The sequence below is a fragment of the Physella acuta genome, unplaced genomic scaffold (assembly GCF_028476545.2).
Source record: "Physella acuta isolate Inbredline_101_S28 unplaced genomic scaffold, ASM2847654v3 ptg000209l, whole genome shotgun sequence".
Taxonomy (NCBI): Eukaryota; Metazoa; Mollusca; class Gastropoda; family Physidae; genus Physella; species Physella acuta.
The window spans coordinates 721,303-744,203 of record NW_026731728.1 but is presented as its reverse complement, the minus strand read 5'-3'; the positions used below and the strand labels follow the sequence as shown (position 1 = coordinate 744,203).

Genomic DNA, 22,901 nt, shown 5'->3' with positions numbered 1-22,901 from the left:
AATGACACCAACAATAAACCATCCTTTGGACAGAGCAGTAAAATTAAAAGCGCTGTGAGCCCAAATATGTCACCGTTAAAGGAATTTCAAAAGAAAACTACAGTTATATCTAGTGAAAAACGTTTTAATTTATTTTTTTCTTTTTGTTTACTAAAAAACTTGTTATTGTGGCGGTTCTACACTTGTTCTATTTTCTCATTTTTAATATTTATATAGTGTAAAGATAGAGGCTGGATCTAGGCTATATCGGTATTAAAAATGTAATGTATTTAAATTATAGCAGACCACTGTATGTATCCACACAACTTGATGTGAAGAAGCTAGCGATATTATTCTCAGCGAGAGTTAAATGTCCGTAGTTGCTGCTCAGATTTGTAATTATCGTGAACGAGCTCATCCTACTTCTATCACGGGGTTATTTGTAAGCAACGTCACGCTATTTGTTTTGTGCCGATTTTACCCCCCCCCCCCTTTCCATTGTCACAAAACTCAGATCCCCTACAATAAAGTCACACCTTAGCAAACATCTTATTTTTTTATAAAAGGGGAAATAACTGAACTAATTTGATTTGGCCGAAAATATAAATTGAGTTGTTACCCTTTGCACGAGTACCGTCAAAATGGTTAATTAAAAATATTTTTCTGAAGTAAATTCCGTCACACTTTCTTAACAACGTATGTGAACTACCCCTGCTTATTTAGCTTCCATTATGCGATTTAATATTGTAATCCTCAAAATTATTTTATAACTTATTAAATAAAGGAAAGCTTTATTGTATTGTATTAACTCATTAGACTAAGGTGAAACATGGATTAGAAATCACTCCTTTACAAGTGTGTAACTTAAAATAAATGTACCTGGACTTAGTGCAGCATTTTGAATTTTTATAAAAACAAAGACAGCTTGGGCATAGAGAAATATATTTATTTTTCTTAAAAATTCAACATCAAAAATAATTTTAGAAAAATTCAATAAATGCAACATTGTAATTGTTAAATACTAAGTTAAAAAGCAAAAGCTTTTAATGAACACTTTAAAGTATCACTACTAGTATATTCATACTTTGATATTGGCACCTTGAAATACATTTGGAAAATATAATTAGGCTGGTTATCACAGATTAGGAAATAAATGAATGACTATACAGCACACTTTAACGACAGGAATAAATATAAATGCTTTCGTGATCAGTTTTTTATTGCAACTAATTGCAATATTTGCATGTTAATAAAGATAACATGCAACTAATTGCAATATTTGCATGTTAATAAAGATAACATGCAACTAATTGCAATATTTGCATGTTAATAAAGATAACATGCAACTAATTGCAATATTTGCTTGTTAAAGATAACATGCAACTAATTGCAATATTTGCATGTTAAAGACAACATGCAACTAATTGCAATATTTGCTTGTTAAAGACAACATACACACCAAAGTTACATTTTATACACAATTTGTGATTCATGGTGTCACAGAATTGTACACGTTAAAAAATTAACCCCTCCCCCTAAATGTTTTGTTGAAAACAATTTCAAATCAATACAAAATTAAATGAAAATAGACCAACCTAAGCTTCTTATTTTATTACTTTACACACATCAGATGCTATGAAGTAAAAATATATTGCAACTAAGTCGATCATATCTAAGGTAAAAAACATAGCTTTTATTTGATTCTCTCCTATGTGGAAACTGCTACATAAAATTCAAGCCTCTTCTTTTCCCATCAGTTTAAATAAAACCAGACCAAATTTTGGTCCAAATTCAAATCTTACAAATGACCAAACAGAACATCATGCTCAAAGTGTGACGGAATGTTTTCACCTATGCTGGGGTTTCTTCCAGTAGAGTTGGCAACTTGGGCATGTCTTGAATTACCTCCCCATGAGAAAACATCATTGGCTTGGTGGGGGTGGCGGGTTTGTTTTTCAACCCTGAACAAACCACGGACTTGTCTGGGTCACATTTGGCGCAACAGTCATACAGGGCTTGAATATATGCTTGACACTTCCATTCTTGGTAGTCACTGGCTGGAGAGGAGTCCAAAAATTTGTAATACATTTGTAGCCTATACTACAACTTTTACAATTGGATGGCTGATAGATTTTGTAAGTCATCATCAAATTTGCTATAGATCTAGTTATAGTCTGTCTTTGTAGACTGTTGTAATAAACTTTTTCTAACTATAGTAAATAGTATAGATATATATTATATAACTAAATAGGTCCACTAATTAAACTATACTTAAGACTGTAATTAATTGCAATCATCTTTTCTTAAAACGATTTCACCAGTTTAAAAGTTATCGGCATACAGTGGGAGGCCTTTTGTTTCCCTAACAACATATTTGAACATGAGTCAGTACTGAGCAGTTTCTTCTCTTCCAGGCATCTCTTCGGGGGGGGGGGGGGGGGGGGGGGGGGCCGGGGGCCAAGTCCCCCGAAAAAATTTTCCCGCCCCCCCCCCCCGAACGAAATGAAATTTATATAATTTTTATAGAAAATATATACTTTTAACAGTGTCCGCCCCCCCAAAGAAAGTCTACCGCCCCCCCCCCCCCCAAAAAAATTTCAAGTGCCCCCCCCCCCCCGAGAAAAAAGTCTGGAAGAAACACTGGTACTGAGTAATTGTTAGGGGGGGAGGGGGAACAAAGAGATGCCTGGAAGAAGCTGGTGATTAGATCAAAAATAGTAGACCTAGTAGAAGTAGATCTAGATCTAGAAGATATAGACCAGATCTAGAATCTATATAATATATATTTTAATAGAGAGATCTAGATCTAGATCTAGATCTTAGTCTAGTAATCTACTAACTAATCTAGATCTAGTCTAAGCCTTTAATAATAAAAAGGTCTAGATCTAGACCTAGTGTAGATCTAAATCTATTCATAATTCTAGATCTAGAATTTAGATCTAGAAATCTAGATCTAGATAATCTAGATCTAGAATCTATTGTAGATTCTAGATCTAGATTTTCAAGATCTAGTGAAATCTAGAATCTAGATCTAGAGACAAGTCAGACAATAGATACTAGATCTAGATCTAGATTCTAGTTACTAGATCTAGATCTAATCTAGATTCTAGTTACTATTACTAGAGGTCTAGAGATAGTGGTGAGGGTCATCAGCCAGTCATCAGGGCTTACCAAGTAAACACGACTGTAGATTACAAGCCTGTTTCTTACAAGGGTCTTTAATTTCCATTTAATCTGAACACCCAATCTGATACAAGTTATGTAGATCTAGAAATCTAGATTCTAGAGACCTTGTCCTTTTAGTCATAGATCTTTAAAATAAGCCGCTAGTCTAACGTCCTCCGTGTTTTGGCAACCAAATTTTGTTTCACGCCTTTCAAATTCAGACTAGATCTAGATCTAGTTAAACTTTTTAATTGGATACCATTTGATTACAAATATGGCCGACTCCGCATAGTATTTGCAGCACCAGGTCTACTTTTGTTAAAGAAATATTTTTGTCCCTTTTCAATTTAGACCTAGATCTAGATCTACGCCTAACTATAATTTTCGTAATAATATAGATCTAATTCCAATTATGAAGTAATAATTTAGAGATTTTCTAGGTGATGTGATCTAAGTATAAAACTAACTAATACTTAATTAATAGTAACTAATCTAGTTTTACTGCGTGGGGACTTTTTTCTCCACTGAAAAGTAAATGTGTGTGGGCAATCGTAAGAGTCATATTGTTACAATATTTTTTTTAAATTAAAAATCTAAGAAATATATTAAAAAACATACAACAAGCATGATCCATCTACTTGTTTAGTTGAAAACTTTTTTCCTCACTTAACTCCGGCTTTGGTTTTCTGGGTACGACAAAAAAAAATCTGGTGCAGTTTGGTCTAGAACAGTTAACTACAGGATTTGGTGTGATTGTTCATCACTCAGCCACAATGCCTCAAATTAAATAGGCTATATTTAACACTTTTTATATAGATATTGGGTATAAGAAATCATAGGTCCTAATCAATCTACTAGCAAATCCAGAGAATTTTAAAAAAACACAACAAAATACTTGCAAATCCCCAAGATTAGAGAAGTCTACTAAACAGAAAAGTTATAGATTTCAACTTAATGTCCAAAAGCTGCCATGGCTAAAAGGACTCACCCAATACTCACTTCCTAATATATTAGTATTAGTAAATTTTTTGTTTTATGTGATTATGCTAAATGTGTTTGATTATGAAGGTTTGTGTATATTTTGTAAAACTACTCTACAGATTGGACATAATTTGCTTCCCCATAACCTAGTAACCTTCCAGCGCCACCATGATAGCAGACTCTGGCACAACCAGCTGTATCCTTTCTGTTGAAGCAGAGAGTTTTGTGGAGCACCTGATGGAGTTTGATGTGAAAGATGTTGGCTCTGCCAGGTAGTATTTGATGTGAAAGATGTTGGCTCTGCCAGGTAGTATTTGATGTGAAAGATGTTGGCTCTGCCAGGTAGTATTTGATGTGAAAGATGTTGGCTCTGCCAGGTAGTATTTGACGTGAAAGATGTTGGCTCTGCCAGGTAGTATTTGATGTGAAAGATGTTGGCTCTGCCAGGTAGTATTTGATGTGAAAGATGTTGGCTCTGCCAGGTAGTATTTGATGTGAAAGATGTTGGCTCAGCCAGGTAGTATTTGATGTGAAAGATGTTGGCTCAGCCAGGTAGTATTTGATGTGAAAGATGTTGGCTCAGCCAGGTAGTATTTGATGTGAAAGATGTTGGCTCAGCCAGGTAGTATTTGATGTGAAAGATGTTGGCTCTGCCAGGTAGTATTTGATGTGAAAGATGTTGGCTCAACCAGGTAGTATTTGATGTGAAAGATGTTGGCTCTGGCAGGTAGTATTTGATGTGAAAGATGTTGGCTCTGCCAGGTAGTATTTGATGTGAAAGATGTTGGCTCTGCCAGGTAGTATTTGATGTGAAAGATGTTGGCTCTGCCAGGTAGTATTTGATGTGAAAGATGTTGGCTCTGCCAGGTAGTATTTGATGTGAAAGATGTTGGCTCTGCCAGGTAGTATTTGATGTGAAAGATGTTGGCTCAGCCAGGTAGTATTTGATGTGAAAGATGTTGGCTCAGCCAGGTAGTATTTGATGTGAAAGATGTTGGCTCTGCCAGGTAGTATTTGATGTGAAAGATGTTGGCTCAGCCAGGTAGTATTTGATGTGAAAGATGTTGGCTCTGCCAGGTAGTATTTGATGTGAAAGATGTTGGTTGGCTCTGCCAGGTAGTATTTGATGTGAAAGATGTTGGCTCTGCCAGGTAGTATTTGATGTGAAAGATGTTGGCTCTGCCAGGTAGTATTTGATGTGAAAGATGTTGGCTCAGCCAGGTAGTATTTGATGTGAAAGATGTTGGCTCTGCCAGGTAGTAACTCATTAAAATTTTGAAACACAAACTTTAATAAATTATCTTTGTTCTGTATTCAGAATTTCCAACTAAATTTTAAAAATTAAAAGGTTCACGTTTTTTTAAAAAATACTTTTATGCTCTCAACTCTTAGTACTTTCTTTCTTTAACATTTATTACCACACTGGAGGGTCATTATAATTTTGAATTAGAAATATTTCAGAAAATTGTTTCTTTTTTTGGATATGTCATTATTTGAGATTAATGGTGTGTGTGTGTGTGGGGGGGGGGGGGGTCTAGCTAAAAAATTCATGGTGTCATTTATGACAAAAATAAATTTAAGTAATATCCTTTGGTAATTTTGGCTTTATGCTATAGCTTTTAATGTTGAGTTTTTCTTGAAATGAAGATGGCACCAACAACACGAACATGTGGAAAAACTGAACATGCAAGCTGTGATCAATGCCGCAGCTAAGGAGGACGAATTTGTCAAAGAATATTTTATATCATATGGCAAGGTATTTCTAGTTCTCAATTCTTTTTTCCTGTTTTATTTATTGGATTTTCCAGCTTGAAGATGTTTTCTTTCATTTGGTCACTAATCCCTTTTGTTTGAAACTTACATACAAAAACATTAAACCTCAGATATTGTACTTTGTACCCAATCATTGAGCGGTTACTTTTTTTAACAAAGAGTTACTATACAATAAACCACTGCCTAAGATTTGTGTCATAGCATGTTTAAAATGAAAATGCCATATTCTAAACCTCAAATATTATTAATGCATTATTTCTCTTTACCTCATAGATTAACTTATTGATACAAGACTTAATAACAACAGAAATTTGGAAACAGAAAGTTTTTCCTGAATTAATTGACATGGAGTTTGAACCAAAAACTACTTTTCCAATATATATTATAGTAAGTAAAATATGTGCTTCCTTTTTCAAGAAATATCTGTCTATAAATTAAAAAAAAAAGAAACCTGTATTGAGTCTGTTTTTAAAATCTTTGAACAAGTTGATGTGTGACAAGCAAAAACTCAACTAAAAATAAAAAATTTTAATTGGTAGTAAATTGTTGTCTGCTTGTTTGGCTGCAAGTCCACTTTCCCAGATTTTTTATTATGTCAGAACATAACACAGTGTGTATTTTCAGACAAAATGTTCTCATGTTGCCTAAAACTTGGTTGTTCCCACCCAGCTCTACCACGAGGCCACTGTGATCAACTTGCTAGAGACGATGATGTTCTACAAGGAAACTTGTGAAGTTGCTGATGACTCTGTACTTGATCTGGTCGACTATGCTTATCGTAAACTTTGTTATCTGGCTGCTAAGTTAGTCCTCTTTTTATAACTCCTTCACTTTGAACAATTAGAACTTAAGTTAATTTTATTTTCCTACCAATTAAATTTCACAATTTTTCAAATCAGGGGAGAAAACAAAGATGATGAGTTCTTGCCCAATGGCAGAGATCCTGGAGTAGCAACAAGTAACATGGAGGTACTCAACATTGTTTTACATTCAGAGCTTTGTAGTGGGAAGATTTCATTCATTATATTATAGAGAGATTAATGATGCAAGACTTTATTTTATTATAGAAAGATTATTGATGCAAGACTTTATTCTATTATAGAAAGATTAATGATGCAAGACTTTATTTTAAAGAAAACATTTTCAGTGGACCACATGAAATTTCAGAAAAGTTTCACAGAGACAAATTTTTCCCCAGGAGTTGGTGCAACAGGAACTTCAGCTGCAGTTTGAAATCAGCATCAAAGCCTTGTCAGTCATACGATACATCACAGACTGTTTAGACATGTAAGACCTACCACAAGCAGGGGTAGAATGTTTTAAAAGTCAGAATCCAGTAGAGAAACTTTTGTCATAAATCAGTTTTTGTAAGATAAATTCTGGAGTCATTTTATTTTGCCTTGTTAGAGTTGTTATTTCTGTTTTTTATGCAGTCTTCCGCTAAGTGTCATGACCAGAATTTTAAACACACACGACCTCCCCATTTTGTTGGTGCAACTAGTGGAGTCGCCGCCCTGGACTAGGAGAAAAGATGGTCAGTGAAAAAACTTTCATTTGCTGTAGGTTTTTAATTTTTAAAGCAGACATGCTTGATCAAAACAAATGACAAATATATATTTCCATTTTTTTATTTTTAACTCTACACTTACGTTTCTCAATTTTAGTTAACTATAGTTAACCTTGTATATGTCAGATCTAATTGTATTATTATTTAGGAAAACTGTACAAGTTTATTGATAGCAAGTGGGTAGAAGTTAGCTTCGAGGATAGTCTGAAACTCACCAAAACTGAAGGACAGGTAACCATTTTTTGAAATCTTAATTGGAAAATGACAAAAAACGTTTTCAATAAAGTATCAACTAATGATCTGTTATATTAATATGCAATTTTATTAAAGATATTTGTTTTATGAAATAATTTTAAAAAATAAAACATAGGCATTCATTTTCTTTTAATTTTAGGTTTGGATCGCAATTTTTAATTTACTAATGAAAAGGTCATGTCAAGAAAAATATGAACTAAACAATTATCGTAAGAATACAATTATCAAGGTAACTTGAGTAGAAATCAACTTTTACTTTTATGTTTATTAAAATCAATACATTTTTCAGCTTAATGATTTTTTTACAATGGGATCTAGATCTAGCTCTTTACTTTGGCTTCAACAAATAGGAAACTAGCATTAATCTCTAAATCACCTGGAGTTAATCTAACTTCAAGGAAAACTACGAAATAATGCTCATATTTTATAGTTGCTGTAGTATTTATACTGAATTTTTAAAATGCTAATCCTTTATTTAATATTTTTAATGCATTTATCTCATGTAACTATGTGTATAATGCATTTATCTCATGTAACTATGTGTATAATGCATTTATCTTATGTAACTATGTGTATAATGCATTTATCTTATGTAATTATGTGTATAATGCATTTATCACATGTAATTATGTGTACAATCTTGTGTTGCTGATGATGCTTGATGCTGGTTTGTACCTGCAGCTTAGGTCCCATTTAACAGAAGTGCTATTAGACCAGATGCCCATCCTGGCAGAGCTGCAGAGGTATCTTGAGCACCTGGCCATTATGGATCCACCACCTGCCAAAAAAGATTTGGTCCTTGAACAGGTCAGAATTTTAAAAAAAAGTGACTAAAATTATAAAAATTAATATTTACTCTTGCAACTTAACATATTGTCTTATATCTGCAAGCAAAATGTAAATAAGATTATTTTTTTTTCAGTTTTTAATGTTAATATACAAATATCTATACCTTAAAATAATAACTTGTGATAATATATACAAATATCTATAACTTAAAATAATATTTTGACAATATATACAAATATCTATAACTTAAAATAATAACTTGTGATAATATATACAAATATCTATAACTTAAAATAAAAACTTGTGATAATATATACAAATATCTATAACTTAAAAACTTGTGATAATATATACAAATATGTATAAGTTAAAAACTTGTGATAATATATACAAATATCTATAACTTAAAAACTTGTGATAATATATACAAATATCTATAACTTAATAACATGTGATAATTGAAAGCTTGTTGGTGTCAGGTACCAGAAATGAGAGACAAACTACTGAAGAAATATGAGGACAAGTGGCACAAGATTGCTTCAGCTCAGGTGAAAACAACATTCAACCAATCGGATGACGACATCAGGTCACAGGCTCAAAGGTGGGAATTGGAACACACACACACACACAGATAAAAACATTAGGTCAAAGGTGTGAATTGGAACACACACACACAGATAAAAACATTAGGTCACAGGCTTAAAGGTGTGAACAAGAGGGGAGGGGAGAAGGTTGTTGGTTTTTTCCATCACCTAATGTCAATGTCTTGTAGCTAGGGTGTTAGAAAAATTAATTATTACTGTATTTTGTTAACAGAAATATTTTTAAAATATATTTTTTTGCTATGTTTTCTTTTTGATGAAATTAAATAATTGGTAAAAAAAATAATTGTAAAATAGTTTCTTGTAAGTAATATTTGACAAATTATTGTCTAACAATAAGTTGATATTTAGTTTTTGGTACATATTACTAGCCCATTGTACCAGCATTACTCAGTAACCTTGCTGAAAACTTGACCACATGTCCTGGTTGGCAGTGCTTTAAAAATTTTTTTACCAGATTTATTTGGTCCACAGATGGGCAGCCACTTACAATTTGGATGTTTTAGAAGAACTGGTTGCAGACCCTCCTAAATGTGCAGTGTGTGGCCAACTGGCCAGCAAACGTTGTTCCCGTTGCCAGAATGAGTGGTATTGTCGCAGGTCAGTTTCCTTATTTTATTAATCTTTTATCATGGCATTAGCTAAGTCCCTTCTGTTGTAATGTTAATTTTACTGTCCTGTAACTTGAAGTAAATTAATCAGCCTGTTGTTCTGTACAAATATTTCACATGTAACTCAAGTTGTGAAATGATAAATTGACAGTCACCTACTCCCACCTATTCAATGATTTGTTGAAATAAATGTATGTATTGATTAACTTAGTAGCAACATACAGATGTTATAATGTAAACAGGACTTGTGTAGTATTAGTAAGAGGAATTTCAATGTATGTATTTTATAATAATTACATTTTAATCAGTATGGCTGGTATAATAATATTTCCAATCACTACATTATTGTGAAATAAAAAGACAAACCTGAGCAACTTTATAAAATATCCAAAATTGTACAATGTAATTCATTTAAAATCATTTTCCAATGATGGATGTTTAGATCATTGAGCAAAGTTAACGGAGGACATTTTTGTGTGAAACTTTTTTTTTTCTAGAGAATGTCAAGTTGCACATTGGAAGAAACATAAACAAGCATGTGACATAATCCATGAAACCTTACAGACAGCTAGATAACGACTAACAGTGTGTTACAAGATTATTTATGTTCAACAATTTAGATGTGTTCTTTTAACTGCCAATTTCATTTTGTGGTTCAATAAAGTTTATATTTTAGAGTCATGTGTGTAAGTAATGAAATTTAGTTGATTCCACATGTAGACTCAACTAAAAAAATTCCATTCAGATTCTTGCAATCTTTAACATTTTGAAAATGAATGTTGAATGCAGTAATTAAGTTTGTCAGTTAAATGAATAAATCTGTTTCTAAAGGAAATCTTTTAAGTTGAGTTATAAATATTCCGTCCATTGTTCTATTGAATGCTTAAATAGTTATCTTTGATATTCAAACTATCTAATATGATGGTGAAAATGAATGTATAATAAAACAATTTAAAAAAAAACACATCTTCTGACTTTTGAGTTAAATAATACATTAAAATGTTACTTTTGCAGTAAAATATATTTTTGAATAGCCTCTACAAGAACTTTCGTGCAAAATTATTTAAATGGAGTGGCCATTGTATGTCTCATCTTTTTTTCACTTAATTGACTAAGGTGGCAGCCAGAATACATGAACACATTCACCACCAGGAAATACTCTTAAAAATACTTAACCTAATAGCTTATGACAAGTGACTACCTGAATTAAATTTGCAGCATTAAATGGTATTTAAGAAAGATAACCAAAAAAGCATTGAATAGGAAATGGTTACCCTAATTCGAATCGATCACACTAATTTCATTCGGCATCCATAAAAGTGAAAAGCTGCAAAGGAATTTGTGGAGAAAACAAGAGGTGAGGAATGTTCACAACAAACATGACACTGCATAGAAATTCATACAAAATCAGATTCAACTGCAGTGCTCATGGTAAATCAAAAACAACACCTCAATAAGTAATAAGAGGACCATATCTATACTAATTTTTAAAAAATAAGTACTTCTGTGATAGATGAATGTAATCTAGCTATATAACTAATTATAATGCTGCATGTGACTAACAAATTAGTCATATATATATATATATATATATATATATATATATATACATACATACATACATACATACGAGCCGACCTGCAGAGTAGCATACACCGCTATTTAGTTGTTTAATTTTCTACCTTTCAGTAATTCATAATTTGTGAATTCGACACTACTGCGACTGAAAATATTTGCTTTAAAACACTCAGTAGCTCGTGAAGGACGATACCCCCCCCCCCCCCCCCACCTTCCCTTCAGCCCCCCCCCCCCCCCCCCCCCCCCGCCCCCTATGAAAGCAGCCTCCTCTTAGTTACCTCCCCTAAGTTTCAAATCGTATAAAAACTAAATTATCTGCCCTTAATAGGCAGTGGTGGTCATGTCCCACATGGTCGTGACCCACACACACACACACATATATATATATATATATATATATATATATATATATATATATATATATATATATATATAAATATATATATATATATAAATATATATATATATAAATATATACATAATTCATATACAATATTATACAACATAGTATTGTTTAGATTTGTAACATGTTTCTTTGTCTAAAACTGTTGCACATTCCTTTTTTCCATCCAGCTGGATGATAATATCTTAGTTTCTGGAGATGTAGGCCTTTAATTAAATGGAAACTTTGTTTAAATATGTTTAGTTTGTTTTGTTATCCAAGCTTATGCTTACAGTCTAAAAATATTTTTTAGTGATACATCTCTATTTCTTGATCCACATTTACTTGTGAGTAATGATTATGGGGAGTAATCATAATTAATAAAAAACACAAATATGTAAGGTGAGCAAAAATTAATTAAACCAAAGATACGAAATAATTTTAGGTTTTTCTGAAACTCTTTTGTTTGAAGTGCAGCAAAATTTGGATTTTATCTAAGCCAACTGTAGGCCTAGGCTTCTGAATTTGACTGGGCTGTAGGCCAACGCGGTTCGTCCGAAAAATTTAAGCTTCAACTATGAAAAGGTAAACTATATCTGCATCCACTGGGAATGCTCCTGAAAGATTCATTTAGATGCCTACTTACTACACTACTAAACTAAGACTACTTCTAGAATCTAGAATCTAATCTAGATCTAGATTTTAGTTCTAATCTTAGTAGTTAGTAGTCTAGTAAAAGAATTTTTGGTAATCTATCGTTTTAGGTACGTAAAATCGCCCGCGACTAGTAATGTGAAAAACAGGTGACTCCTTAAATTTTAATAATTATTCACATTTTGAGGAGGATTTATGTTTTAAAAAAATACTAAAATGTTTCCTTGTTTCATTTATGTAGATCTACCTGTTTTTAAACAATTGAATTAAAACTTTTCAGTAATAAATGAACACCAGCGATGTTACCAACAGATGCAACCATGCTCATTTACTATAACGCCATCTTGTTAAAGTTTTATTTTTATAGACTTATAACGCGAGATTCAGGCGGAAGTCACTCTATTCTACAAATGGCTGCTGTTTATATAGCAAATCTTGCTTGCAGACACTGCTGTTTAAAGTTAATTTCTGGCCTATATTCCTATATATTGATATATTTAGGCCTAACCATTGATTTAGGTTTATTATTCATTTATCTATAATATTTGACACAAACATATCACATTATACTTCTATTACAGCCTGGATAATGAGGTAACGTTTTCGTACATTAATAGCCACGGGCGATTTTACATACCCAAAACGATATCTAGATTACCGAATCTAGTACTCTTAAGTTCTTAACTCTACTAGATCTAGAATCTAAATCTAGTATCTAGATCTAGATTTTCTAGATCTAGATCTACCTATGGACGCGAGCGAGTTCACGGGAATCCTTCCATCATGTTGTTGACATGGAATAAAATATGCTTTTTTAGATTTAGCAAACAATGCTACCGTAAAAATAAAAACTTAAGCCTAAAATAATACTGAAATTCATTCAGAAATTTTAAATTTTTAGAACGAAGTGACTACTCGGAATCCAATCTTCCAATCTTTAGTGAAGTCCGAAAAAACCAGACAGAATTTTATAACCATATTAATTGTAACTACGCCGTGCATGATTTAAAAATTAATTAATGGGCCTCTCGAATACCTTCTCGCTCGCGTCCATTGGACCATTAGTTACTTTGTAATAGAATAGGCCTGAAATTACTATTAGATCTGGTCTATAAATGATAATCTTAGGCCTGTAAGATCTAGTGTAGAGATCTAATTGAAGCGGCAGAGTTGAGAAGAATCCTTCCATCTCATATGGTTGTCAAAAAAATGTGCCTTTTTTTAGTATTTGCAATCAAAGCGGCCGTAAAAATAAAAAAAAAATAAAACTTGGATCTAAGCCTAAAAATAAACACTATTCAGAAATTTAGGCCTAATATTTCTAGAATCAGTTATAAAAGTTGCAAGTCCAGAGAACTTGAAAATAATTGAGTTTAATTAAGGCAAGGCGGCTACATTTCTATTTAATTTCACTTTCATAAGACAAACATGAAACATTGATTGGCTGAACACACACTGTACACATGTTACTGTACAGGAACTCTGTGCTTGATTTCTGACACTTCCATATCAGTTTTTTGTTTACAAAACTTTTCAAATTAAAGTTTTTAAATAACAATGCAAATTTAAACCACATGATCTAGAAATAATCTAGATCTAGTTCTGCCATTTTTGTTTTGTTTATGACAATAAAGTGTATGCTATCCTATTGAATAGCAGGATGCCATTGTTTATGTTGCCATTACACGTGAAAACAAAATTGTTTTTGCTTTTTTTAAATTTTTTATTTAGTTACCGAAAATGTTAAAAACATCAAATAGTCTTACACTTACATCCAATCTTTAGTAAAGTCCAAAAAAAAACCAAACAGACAGGATTTTATAACCATATTAATTTTAACTAAGTCATGCATGATTTAAAAAATATTTAATGGATCTCTCAAATATCTTTGAGACTTTTATCGCTTGGGTCCATTATAATTCTAATGGAGGCCACAGAGTTGATGAAAATCCTTCTAGATCTAGATTAATCCATCATAATTCATATAGTTGACATGGATAAAAATCCGTTTCTTTAAATTAATCTTTTGACTGCATGGTGGCTGTTAAAGTAAAAGAAAAAGATGATTTTAGATACCGGTCTCCGAAAATAGAGTTTTTCCAAAAATATGTGTGTTAGGTTTTTAGATCTAGAATCTAGAAGTATTGTAATCTTGACAAGTTTATGGTTAGAAATTAGGGTTAGGCGTATGATGGTAGGACCAGGGTTAGGGTTATGGATAGGGTTAGCATGCGATTTGTGTATCTTAGTTAACTACCAGTAACCTAGCAACCCTTTTTAAAGATTCTATTATCAGACACTCAAACTGGTATAAAAATTCACCCACATTTCTATTTTCATCAAGCCTAAGTTATAACTGGATGTTTCACTTTCGTAAGACATACATTAGTTGGCTGTACAGGAACTCCGTGATTGATGGTTATTTGTTAACAAAACTTTGCAGATGAAGTTTTTAAATTTTATAACTTAGTAGGATCCATTATAATTTGAATAGCCCTCATTCTAAAAATATGTTTGAAAACGTGTGCAGGTTTAATTTAAAATGTATTAGGCCTAATTATTTTTAGTTGTGTTAATAACAATTAATAAGAAACCTTTTTCATTAGGTACTAGATGGATGGAACCACTTATTTTATGTTCATTGGACAATATTTGTTGAAAGTGCCTGTTTTTATTAGTATAGTTTATAGCCTGTAGTTAATTAAGGTCTCAATGTTTCTGGCATGATAAAGTTGTGAGCCACACTGTTGAAGGGTGTTGTAATTTTTGGGTGCTTTAGTTTAAAAAAATAATTGGCTACATACTCTCAATTAACTCTTACATTCTGATTGCAAACAAATAAAAACCACTGACAGTTGATCATGATATGCAATTATTTTTGTTTTTAATGTATGGATGGGTGTAGGTCTACTTCTGTTATTTTATTTAAAAGGCTTGAGTTAAATTTGTATGTTTACTAAATGCAGTGCTGCACTCAGTTTACTTCTGAGAGGAAGGCAATTTAAAAAAAAATGACATGTGTACCTGGACACTAAAGGACTGCTATTCTCATCATTACTGAGCTGCTTGTAACAGATGTTTCTTCTTTGTCTGTTTAGCTGGCTGTATTTTAAAGGGAGAAAACTGAGTTTCCTCTCATTATGTATTACTTCCCTTGAGTGGAATACCTGAGTTCACAGCCTGTTGTTGCTCACCTGGGTTATTTATAAAAAATACCAGTTGTGTTTTTCAGCTGCAAGTTGTCTTCCATTAATATTATTCTGGCTATTTTTGTCACATTTAGCATCCATTTATCAACTATATTCCAGTTCTGTGTTGAGAAAAATGTTTACAGAAAACCTCTTCCAGTATTTTCAATTCTCTGCCATCATAAAACACTGTTTAAATTTATTTGGCCCCCATTTTCAGCTTATATTCATGACTTGAGTCACCATAATTTAAAGAAATGAGGAGTTGACTGATATATAAATAAGAAAAAGTGTGAGTCTGCTGGAGGTCCGAGCAGCAACTGGCATTCTTGTGTTGACAACACAAATCCTTGTGATATTCTGTCAGTGTTACCTGTTAGTTTCATGTGGAAAAATCTAAATGAAAAAATAGTTGATGCTCACATCACCTGTCTCAGTCTCATATCGCTGGTCAATTGCTAATCATCTTGACCTCCTCTTTTGATAATCAATCACTAACCTTGACCTCCTATTTTGATGGCCAATTTCTAATCACCTTGAACTATTTATAGATTTTAAATATTTTTTCAGCTGTGCTATTTTTAGCTCCAGCCTCTGATAACAGTTAGGCCTAGTTTACATATGAAGTTTGTGGTTGGTTCTACACAAACTAGTTATATTAACCCTATAATGCCTGTTGTGTTGGTTCTACTCAAAGTGCTGACATTCTGTGTCAGGTGGTCCATATGGCTGGCATCAGGAAGTCCATAGTGCTGACATTCTGTGTCAGGTGGTCCATAGTGCTGACATCAGGAAGTCCATAGTGCTGTCTATTAATCATTTCATGACTGGCAGTATTTGACTATCACAGAAGTTTAAGCATTTAGTCAGCCACAAAGAGGACCGCTATAAGACTTACAAAATTCAAACAATAGATAAATCTGATATTAACTATTAACATGAACACAACTAACGTTAACATTAATTAACATAAACTAACATTATATTAACTAACATTAACCAACAAACTTGAACATGAATTGACAAACCTTAACATAAACTAACATTAGCATAAACTAACATTAACATGAACTAAAATCAATATAAATGAACTTGGGCTGACATTAAAATGAACGAACTTACTACACATAAACTGACAATACATGAACTGACAATGCATGAAATGACAATACATGAACTAACAATACATGAACATATGAGCACACATCACTCTCTCCTCACTAATGAACTAAAATGTTTTTAGGTTGCAAAATTGGAAACAGTTCAAAAGTTGCTATGGGGTGTCCATGGAGAGTTTAGTGAAACTTTGACAGGTAGTGGTAGTTATCATTTGTTTATCTTTTCATTTAACTGGTTTGTTGTCAAAATTATTTTTAAAATACTTGGCCCATGTTCCATCTTCACCTAGTGAATGCAGAAAGCAGACAACTAGATGGCAAATCTGTGCTAACTGATGCCTGGCAACTGTGTCACTTTGATCTTAATACAATAACACCAGAGGAAGCTATGCAAGTAAGTTGAATGTTCACTGGTAATTTTCTTTAGATAAAAAACGCTTCAATAACTCATCTTGCTATAGACTGCATAATTTGGTCTAAGATAGTAATAGTAAACTATGATAATGTTGTAATGGTATTTGTGCGCATGATGCCATACTGCCATGATGAAGTCTAGACTTGGAGCCAGATCACAGGGTAACAGCTCCGGCTGTGTGACTCTGGCTATGATCTTGTTCAATAGTTTTCAATCTGAGCAGTTGGTCTTGTAGCAAAGGATGAACTTGTGGTCACATGGTGATCTATTGGTCACTTGCGATGATGGCTTGATGGTCCAGACTTCTGTTTGTCCTTGTCCTCTTGTTTTGTTTGTTATGAAGCTGGATCTCGCTGTCAATGACCAGACCAACGCTGATGCTACAGAATTGCTGGTAGGAAAGTGTTGTAGTGCACATGATGACAAGTTACAACTGGACAACAGCAGGCTTAGACTCCACAGAATTGCTTGTAGGAAAGTTTTGTAGTGCACATGATGACAAGTTACAACTAGACAACAGCAGGCTTAGATTGCACAGAATTGCTTGTAGGAAAGTGTTGTAGTGCACATGATGACAAGTTACAACTGGACAACAGCAGGCTTAGATTCCACAGTGTAGAACATTCGGCCTCTCTGGGCCTTGAGTGTCACTCTCTGGTTTCTTCGTCGCTGTCATGGCCTATATTTTGAACGGATATCTGATGCACTAATTATTTTTAGTAACATTATTTAGTTTGTCATGTTTTAAAACTGCAAGCATAGTTGACTGATTTGACTCTATGATAAATATATTTATAGCTATAAATTTTTATTATTGTTTCAGTTAAAAAAATTGTCCTTTATAATTTGACCCATGCAAATGATATAATTTGACCCATGCAAATGATGATATAATTTGACCCATGCAAATGATGATATAATTTGACCCATGCAAATGATGATTAAAGGCGAATGGAAACTGGCTTGATAAGATGTTACAACTCTGTGTACATCTGGTCGCCGTGATGTCCTCAAACATTGATCTGATGCCCAGATTCTCTATTCATCTGACGCATCAGCCAGATCCTAACGTCCAGCATATCCTCCCACACTTGTTTCTTCTCCAGGCTGAGTTCAGTTTCTGGTGCTATGGAGAAAACACAATGCATGCTCACATGGTTTACTGTAGCATTTCCTGGCACTGTTTCCCTTGACACCTCACTGTATGCCTTGTAAGTAAACAGATTGTATCTTGTTGTACTGGAATTCTCATGCTCATTTTGTTATGAAGGTATTTTTACAGTTATTTTTGATGATGTAACTGATTCTCTACTTATGCCGCTAAATGCATCCTAGGTAGACCACCCCCTGTCCACATGCATCCACTTTTGTGCAAACATAATTCTCTTTACTCGTTGGATGTATTTTAATCATTAATATTAGTATTTAAAATATTAATAATCCGCAAGGCCTCCTTGAATTCATGGCCTCTATTTCTATTATTTTATCGCTCTCTTTCCAAAGAGGTGCTATTTAATTATTTTTATTAGAGGTCATCTATAAATGACGTCACACTCTGTAGTGGGTGGGAGGAGGGTTTTAAAAAACTGACAAGACACTTTTACAATGTTTGAACCTGAATACAAGCTGCTCCTTTACGTAGGTGTGACTGTGAGAGTGGGGAAAAGCAGCACCACCAAATGTGAGGGTGGGGGGTGAATGAAGATGAAGAGAAGATCCCATGTGACCGGTCAGCTCCTGTATATCCAAAAGTCTGTTTAACTAAGGTATAGTCTTTTTCTACCATCACAGTAGTATTTTTAAATTTCAATAAAAATAAATCTCCTTGACCATGCTTAGTTTTTTTATTTTACTGTTTTGAGAGGTGTTAGGGTGAGGTGTGACATTATTTTAGGTGTTGGATCCTGGTTTTTAGTGATGTTGGGGTGGTAAAAATCGTATTGCTCTACTGATATGGATGACCCAGTGTAGTATAAATCAGTGCTATATTTACACATAGCAATGAGTTTTTTTAACACAACACTGTTGTCTTAATTTCAGTTTTTTTATGCAGTTACAAGTTTTATTTTTGTTATACATTGTTAGCACATCCATGTTAAATGTGGACATCCGCATGGACCCTAACCACCATCCTCCGCCTAGATGTCATTTTTTTTTTTTATTTCCCTGGTCCCTTATCCTTTTAAAATTCAGGGTAGTGTTGCTTTGTTTGGGAATATTTTCAAACAGGAAGAGGTATTCTCATGAGTTTTTTAGAATTCATGCATACAGATTTCACTTTTGTAACACCATGTAGCAGATGTTGAAGGGATAACAATTTCTTTCTTTCAGGCCAACACATTGGGGACAGACATTAAGGCTGTTTCGGGCATTTACATTATGCATCAGTGGAAAACAAAAGATTTTGGATTATTCATATTGAATACCAACCATGGAAAGAAGCACACACAACAGTGGCAGTGTTCAAATTAAAACCTTGTTCCATTTGATTTTATTTGTAAATGCCTTATTTTGAAATAAAGTACAGTTATTCATTGAACACGAGCTCTGTGCAACATTAATTGGAGAATTTTATTTTTTTGATACATGGAAGGTAGAATAAAAAACAAAGAATTATAAGAAGTCTTATTACACTTAAAAAATTAGAAAAAAAAAAACAGCTATAAATGGTTTTTACTGGCCTATTTTCACTCATTTTAAGGATACATATTTTTCATATAGTAAAGCTCTGTATATGAAGTATGTAGGTTTCTGCACAACTATTCATCTAGATTATGCTTTTTCACATTTGGAGTGAAAATGTTTAAAAAGTTTTTAAACCCATTTAGAAAATCCATAAATGGCAACAAACAATTATTGGGGAGTTAACAATAATATAGTTAATTGGTTTATTATAAATATATGGTACAAAAAGTTATAAAGCTAAGCAGTGAAAATTTCTTAATTACATGTATTCATTACACATAACCATTGGTTGGGTAGATTTCAACATGTGACAACATAGCCGAAGGCTTATGTTAAAATATATATGTATACATGGATTATGTACAAAATGAAAAGAAAAAAGCATGCTTTATAACAGGTGTAAGTTGTGAGCTGATGGTTGAAGGAAGTAATTGGTCTCCATAAAAGGAGAAATATTGACCTACAATTTGAATAATCCTACAAGGATTGTGTTAAGCATGCTTAGTGGGATTGGACCATATGTACTACCTAACAAAATATCTAAGCATTTGTTCACTAGCATCCCCATCATTCATTCTTCTCAACCATAACTAACTTGTACAAACTTACTAAATAATTACACTTTAATGCTGAGCAAATATAATTCATTTACATGTATCAGAATTCAATGCCACAGGACTGAAAACCTTGCAACTAATTCACAAATCTATTCAACTGCTCAAGGCTACCTGCTGTAGAAAATAACTTGGTGAACACAGAATTCTGTTTGACCCTTGTGATCTCTAGTCTTACAACTTATGATTGTAGGTCAAGGGTCAAATGCCATTTATACCAAAAGAAGTTAGCCTTTAAATTACCAATAATTAACACAACTATACCAATAGAAGTTAGCCTTTAAATACATACTAATTAATAATTAACACAACTGAGTATTGCTTATCCTAGTAAGGCTGGCGGTGCACAAAAAAGCACTGCCAAATTAATCACTACCTTTAGGCTTAATTAAAAAAAACTAATTTAAAAACCTTTTTCAGGAAACCGATTAAAAAATAAGCATGAAGATTCTTCTAAATGATTAGCGCCTGATGATAGAATGAAACAGATCTAAGCAGCTATTGAGGAAGAGGCTACTGTGAGTAAATGTTAGCATGTCACATAGGTGTTGGATCTTTCTTTTATTGTTTTTATGTAAGCATCCATCTGGCTGTTCAATTTGTTGATCTCTTCTTGCACCTTGGACAGCCTTGCTTCATTCATAGCTATCTTGTCATTTGCAGCTAAACAATAAAATAACCCATATTAATTATATGATTGGAATATTCTAACTAATTAGTATAATCAGTGAGCCTAAGATTGATTGTAGAGACACGGATAGGGTCCTTACCTTTTAGCTGGGTTGTCTTAGTTGCTGTAATCCTGTAGATTTTATCAGCCCGCATCTTCAAGGTATCACTCAGTTGTTTGGCATCACCAGTGAGGTTGTATTTGCCATTTAGCTGGTTAGCTATGGCATCATATGATTTATTGAACTCTGAAGCTTTCTGAAAGAAGTCAACATAAAATTAAAAGTTAGATCCAACTGAAACTTGCATTTTCCAAGATTCTATGTCAAATGTTTCTTACATCGAACGCCTTCTCCGCTGATCTGGCAGCGTCACTAGCAGCTTTCTCTGCCTTCTCCAGAGTGTCCACCTTAAGATTGGTGTACTTCCTGGTCAGCTGCTCCAGACTATCTTTCAACATTTCCAACAGTTTCTCACTGGCAGTTGATAGAGAACTTACATTGCCTGCCTCTTGGCCAATCTGACAGATTCAATACAGAAAGTTTTGCAATTCTTTTTGATGTTTTGTTGGAATGAAAATATATTTTTGACATAACATAACGACAAGTGATCAGGCAAGAATAAATACCAATGTTAAATCCATTTCAGCACTTTTGATGTCCTCTTTAGCTTTTTGTATAGCCATTTCAGCTCTGAGCTGGACCTGCTTGGCTTCATCAAGTGCATTCTTTACCTCTTCAGCATTCTTACGGATGGCCTTGGCCTCAGTTCTAGAGGAATTGTAGTTAATTACAGTTGTAATGTGTATAGGTATGTGTATCAAAGGGGACTTTACGTAGTTATAATGTGTATAGGTATGTGTATCAAAGGGGCCTTTACGTAGTTATAATGTGTATAGGTATGTGTTTCTAAGGGTATTAGTTATAATGTGTATAGGTATGTGTATCAGAGGGAACTTTACGTAGTTATAATGTGTATAGGTATGTGTATCAAAGGGGACTTCACGTAGTTATAATGTGTATAGGTATGTGTATCAGAGGGAACTTTACATAGTTATAATGTGCATAGGTATGTGTATCAAAGGGGACTTCATGTAGTTATACAGTGTATAGCTATGTGTACAGGATGAAAGAACTTACGAAGCTTTATCAGCCTGTTGTTTGAGGTTTTCAGCTATGCTCCTATTCTCTGCTGTGTCAGCCAGGATTTTGTCAATGTTTTGTAAAGAGTCTACAACCACATTGATCTTTTCTGCCAGCTGTTTGATTTCATCTGGCGTCCAAGGGATTCTCAGAGACAACACTTCATTAGCAATCTGCCAAACACAATCATTAAGATCATTTTAACTTTTTGACTTGAGGTTGAATAAGTTTTACTAAGGTTTTTTAACAAAGTAATAAAATGGTCAAATGTCTAACAAGAATACCTTTTCCACATTTTCTGGTGTAGATGTGTTGGCACCAATCAAAAAGTCTCTGATCTTTTTATTTAAATCTTCCAAGTCAGATTTGGTTTTCTGTGTCAGACTATTGGCATTCTGAGCCTCTTCCAGTGCTTCTTGTGCAGCTTGTTTGGCTTCATTAGCATCCTGTCTGGCCATCTCTGCCTGGTGGAGAGAGAAAGATTTATCAGCTAGGTTGAGATGAGTAGGACACAATGAAACTGCTGGAGTTGGTCAGGGTTTACATACTGCAGGTATGAGGTGCTGCGTGGCATTCTTGATCTTGTTATTGAGCAAGTCTTCAGTTGTCTGAACCAGCTTTAGGGCAGAGTTGGCTGAAGTAACAGCCCCAAAGCAACTCTCACCACCACACTTTCCACAGCCCCCACCACCACACAGGGCAGAGCATGGATTGCCAGGTACACCACAAACCTG

General features: G+C 33.6%; 2 protein-coding genes and 1 long non-coding RNA gene across 5 annotated transcripts in view; 2 read left to right on the top strand and 1 right to left on the bottom strand.

The window, feature by feature from the left end:
- The first annotated feature begins 2,091 nt into the window (after positions 1 to 2,091).
- Positions 2,092 to 10,661, top strand: LOC131937384 (zinc finger MYND domain-containing protein 10). Of its 3 annotated transcripts, none has more exons than XM_059294772.1 (14): positions 2,092 to 2,114; positions 4,245 to 4,397; positions 5,773 to 5,881; positions 6,172 to 6,285; positions 6,568 to 6,701; positions 6,798 to 6,867; positions 7,097 to 7,185; positions 7,332 to 7,432; positions 7,614 to 7,696; positions 7,860 to 7,949; positions 8,402 to 8,527; positions 8,989 to 9,110; positions 9,586 to 9,711; positions 10,220 to 10,661. In XM_059294772.1, exons 2-14 carry the CDS (start codon positions 4,294 to 4,296, stop codon positions 10,296 to 10,298), a joined length of 1,347 nt encoding a protein of 448 aa, XP_059150755.1. In that variant the 5' UTR covers positions 2,092 to 2,114; positions 4,245 to 4,293; the 3' UTR covers positions 10,299 to 10,661. The 3 variants fall into 3 exon arrangements, with proteins under 3 accessions (XP_059150755.1, XP_059150754.1, XP_059150753.1); XM_059294771.1 differs by lacking the exon at positions 2,092 to 2,114 and adding an exon at positions 3,394 to 3,451; XM_059294770.1 differs by lacking the exon at positions 2,092 to 2,114 and adding an exon at positions 3,497 to 3,584.
- Positions 10,662 to 12,164: 1,503 nt separating this feature from the next.
- On the top strand, positions 12,165 to 19,573 carry LOC131937385 (uncharacterized). Its single transcript, XR_009386218.1, has 6 exons — positions 12,165 to 12,267; positions 16,768 to 16,837; positions 16,933 to 17,036; positions 18,164 to 18,268; positions 18,700 to 18,823; positions 19,389 to 19,573. It is a non-coding gene; the product is annotated as an uncharacterized LOC131937385 (long non-coding RNA).
- A 37-nt stretch (positions 19,574 to 19,610) lies between these two features.
- Positions 19,611 to 22,901, bottom strand: part of LOC131937383 (laminin subunit beta-1) — a 33,046-nt gene continuing 29,755 nt past the window's right edge. The window contains exons 27-33 of the mRNA XM_059294768.1: positions 22,716 to 22,898; positions 22,452 to 22,631; positions 22,165 to 22,340; positions 21,654 to 21,795; positions 21,366 to 21,545; positions 21,127 to 21,283; positions 19,611 to 21,019 (exon numbers count right to left, since the gene is read on the bottom strand). Coding sequence (XP_059150751.1) covers positions 20,886 to 21,019; positions 21,127 to 21,283; positions 21,366 to 21,545; positions 21,654 to 21,795; positions 22,165 to 22,340; positions 22,452 to 22,631; positions 22,716 to 22,898 — 1,152 coding nt within the window. The 3' untranslated portion in view covers positions 19,611 to 20,885. The remainder of the gene's footprint in view (positions 21,020 to 21,126; positions 21,284 to 21,365; positions 21,546 to 21,653; positions 21,796 to 22,164; positions 22,341 to 22,451; positions 22,632 to 22,715; positions 22,899 to 22,901) is intronic.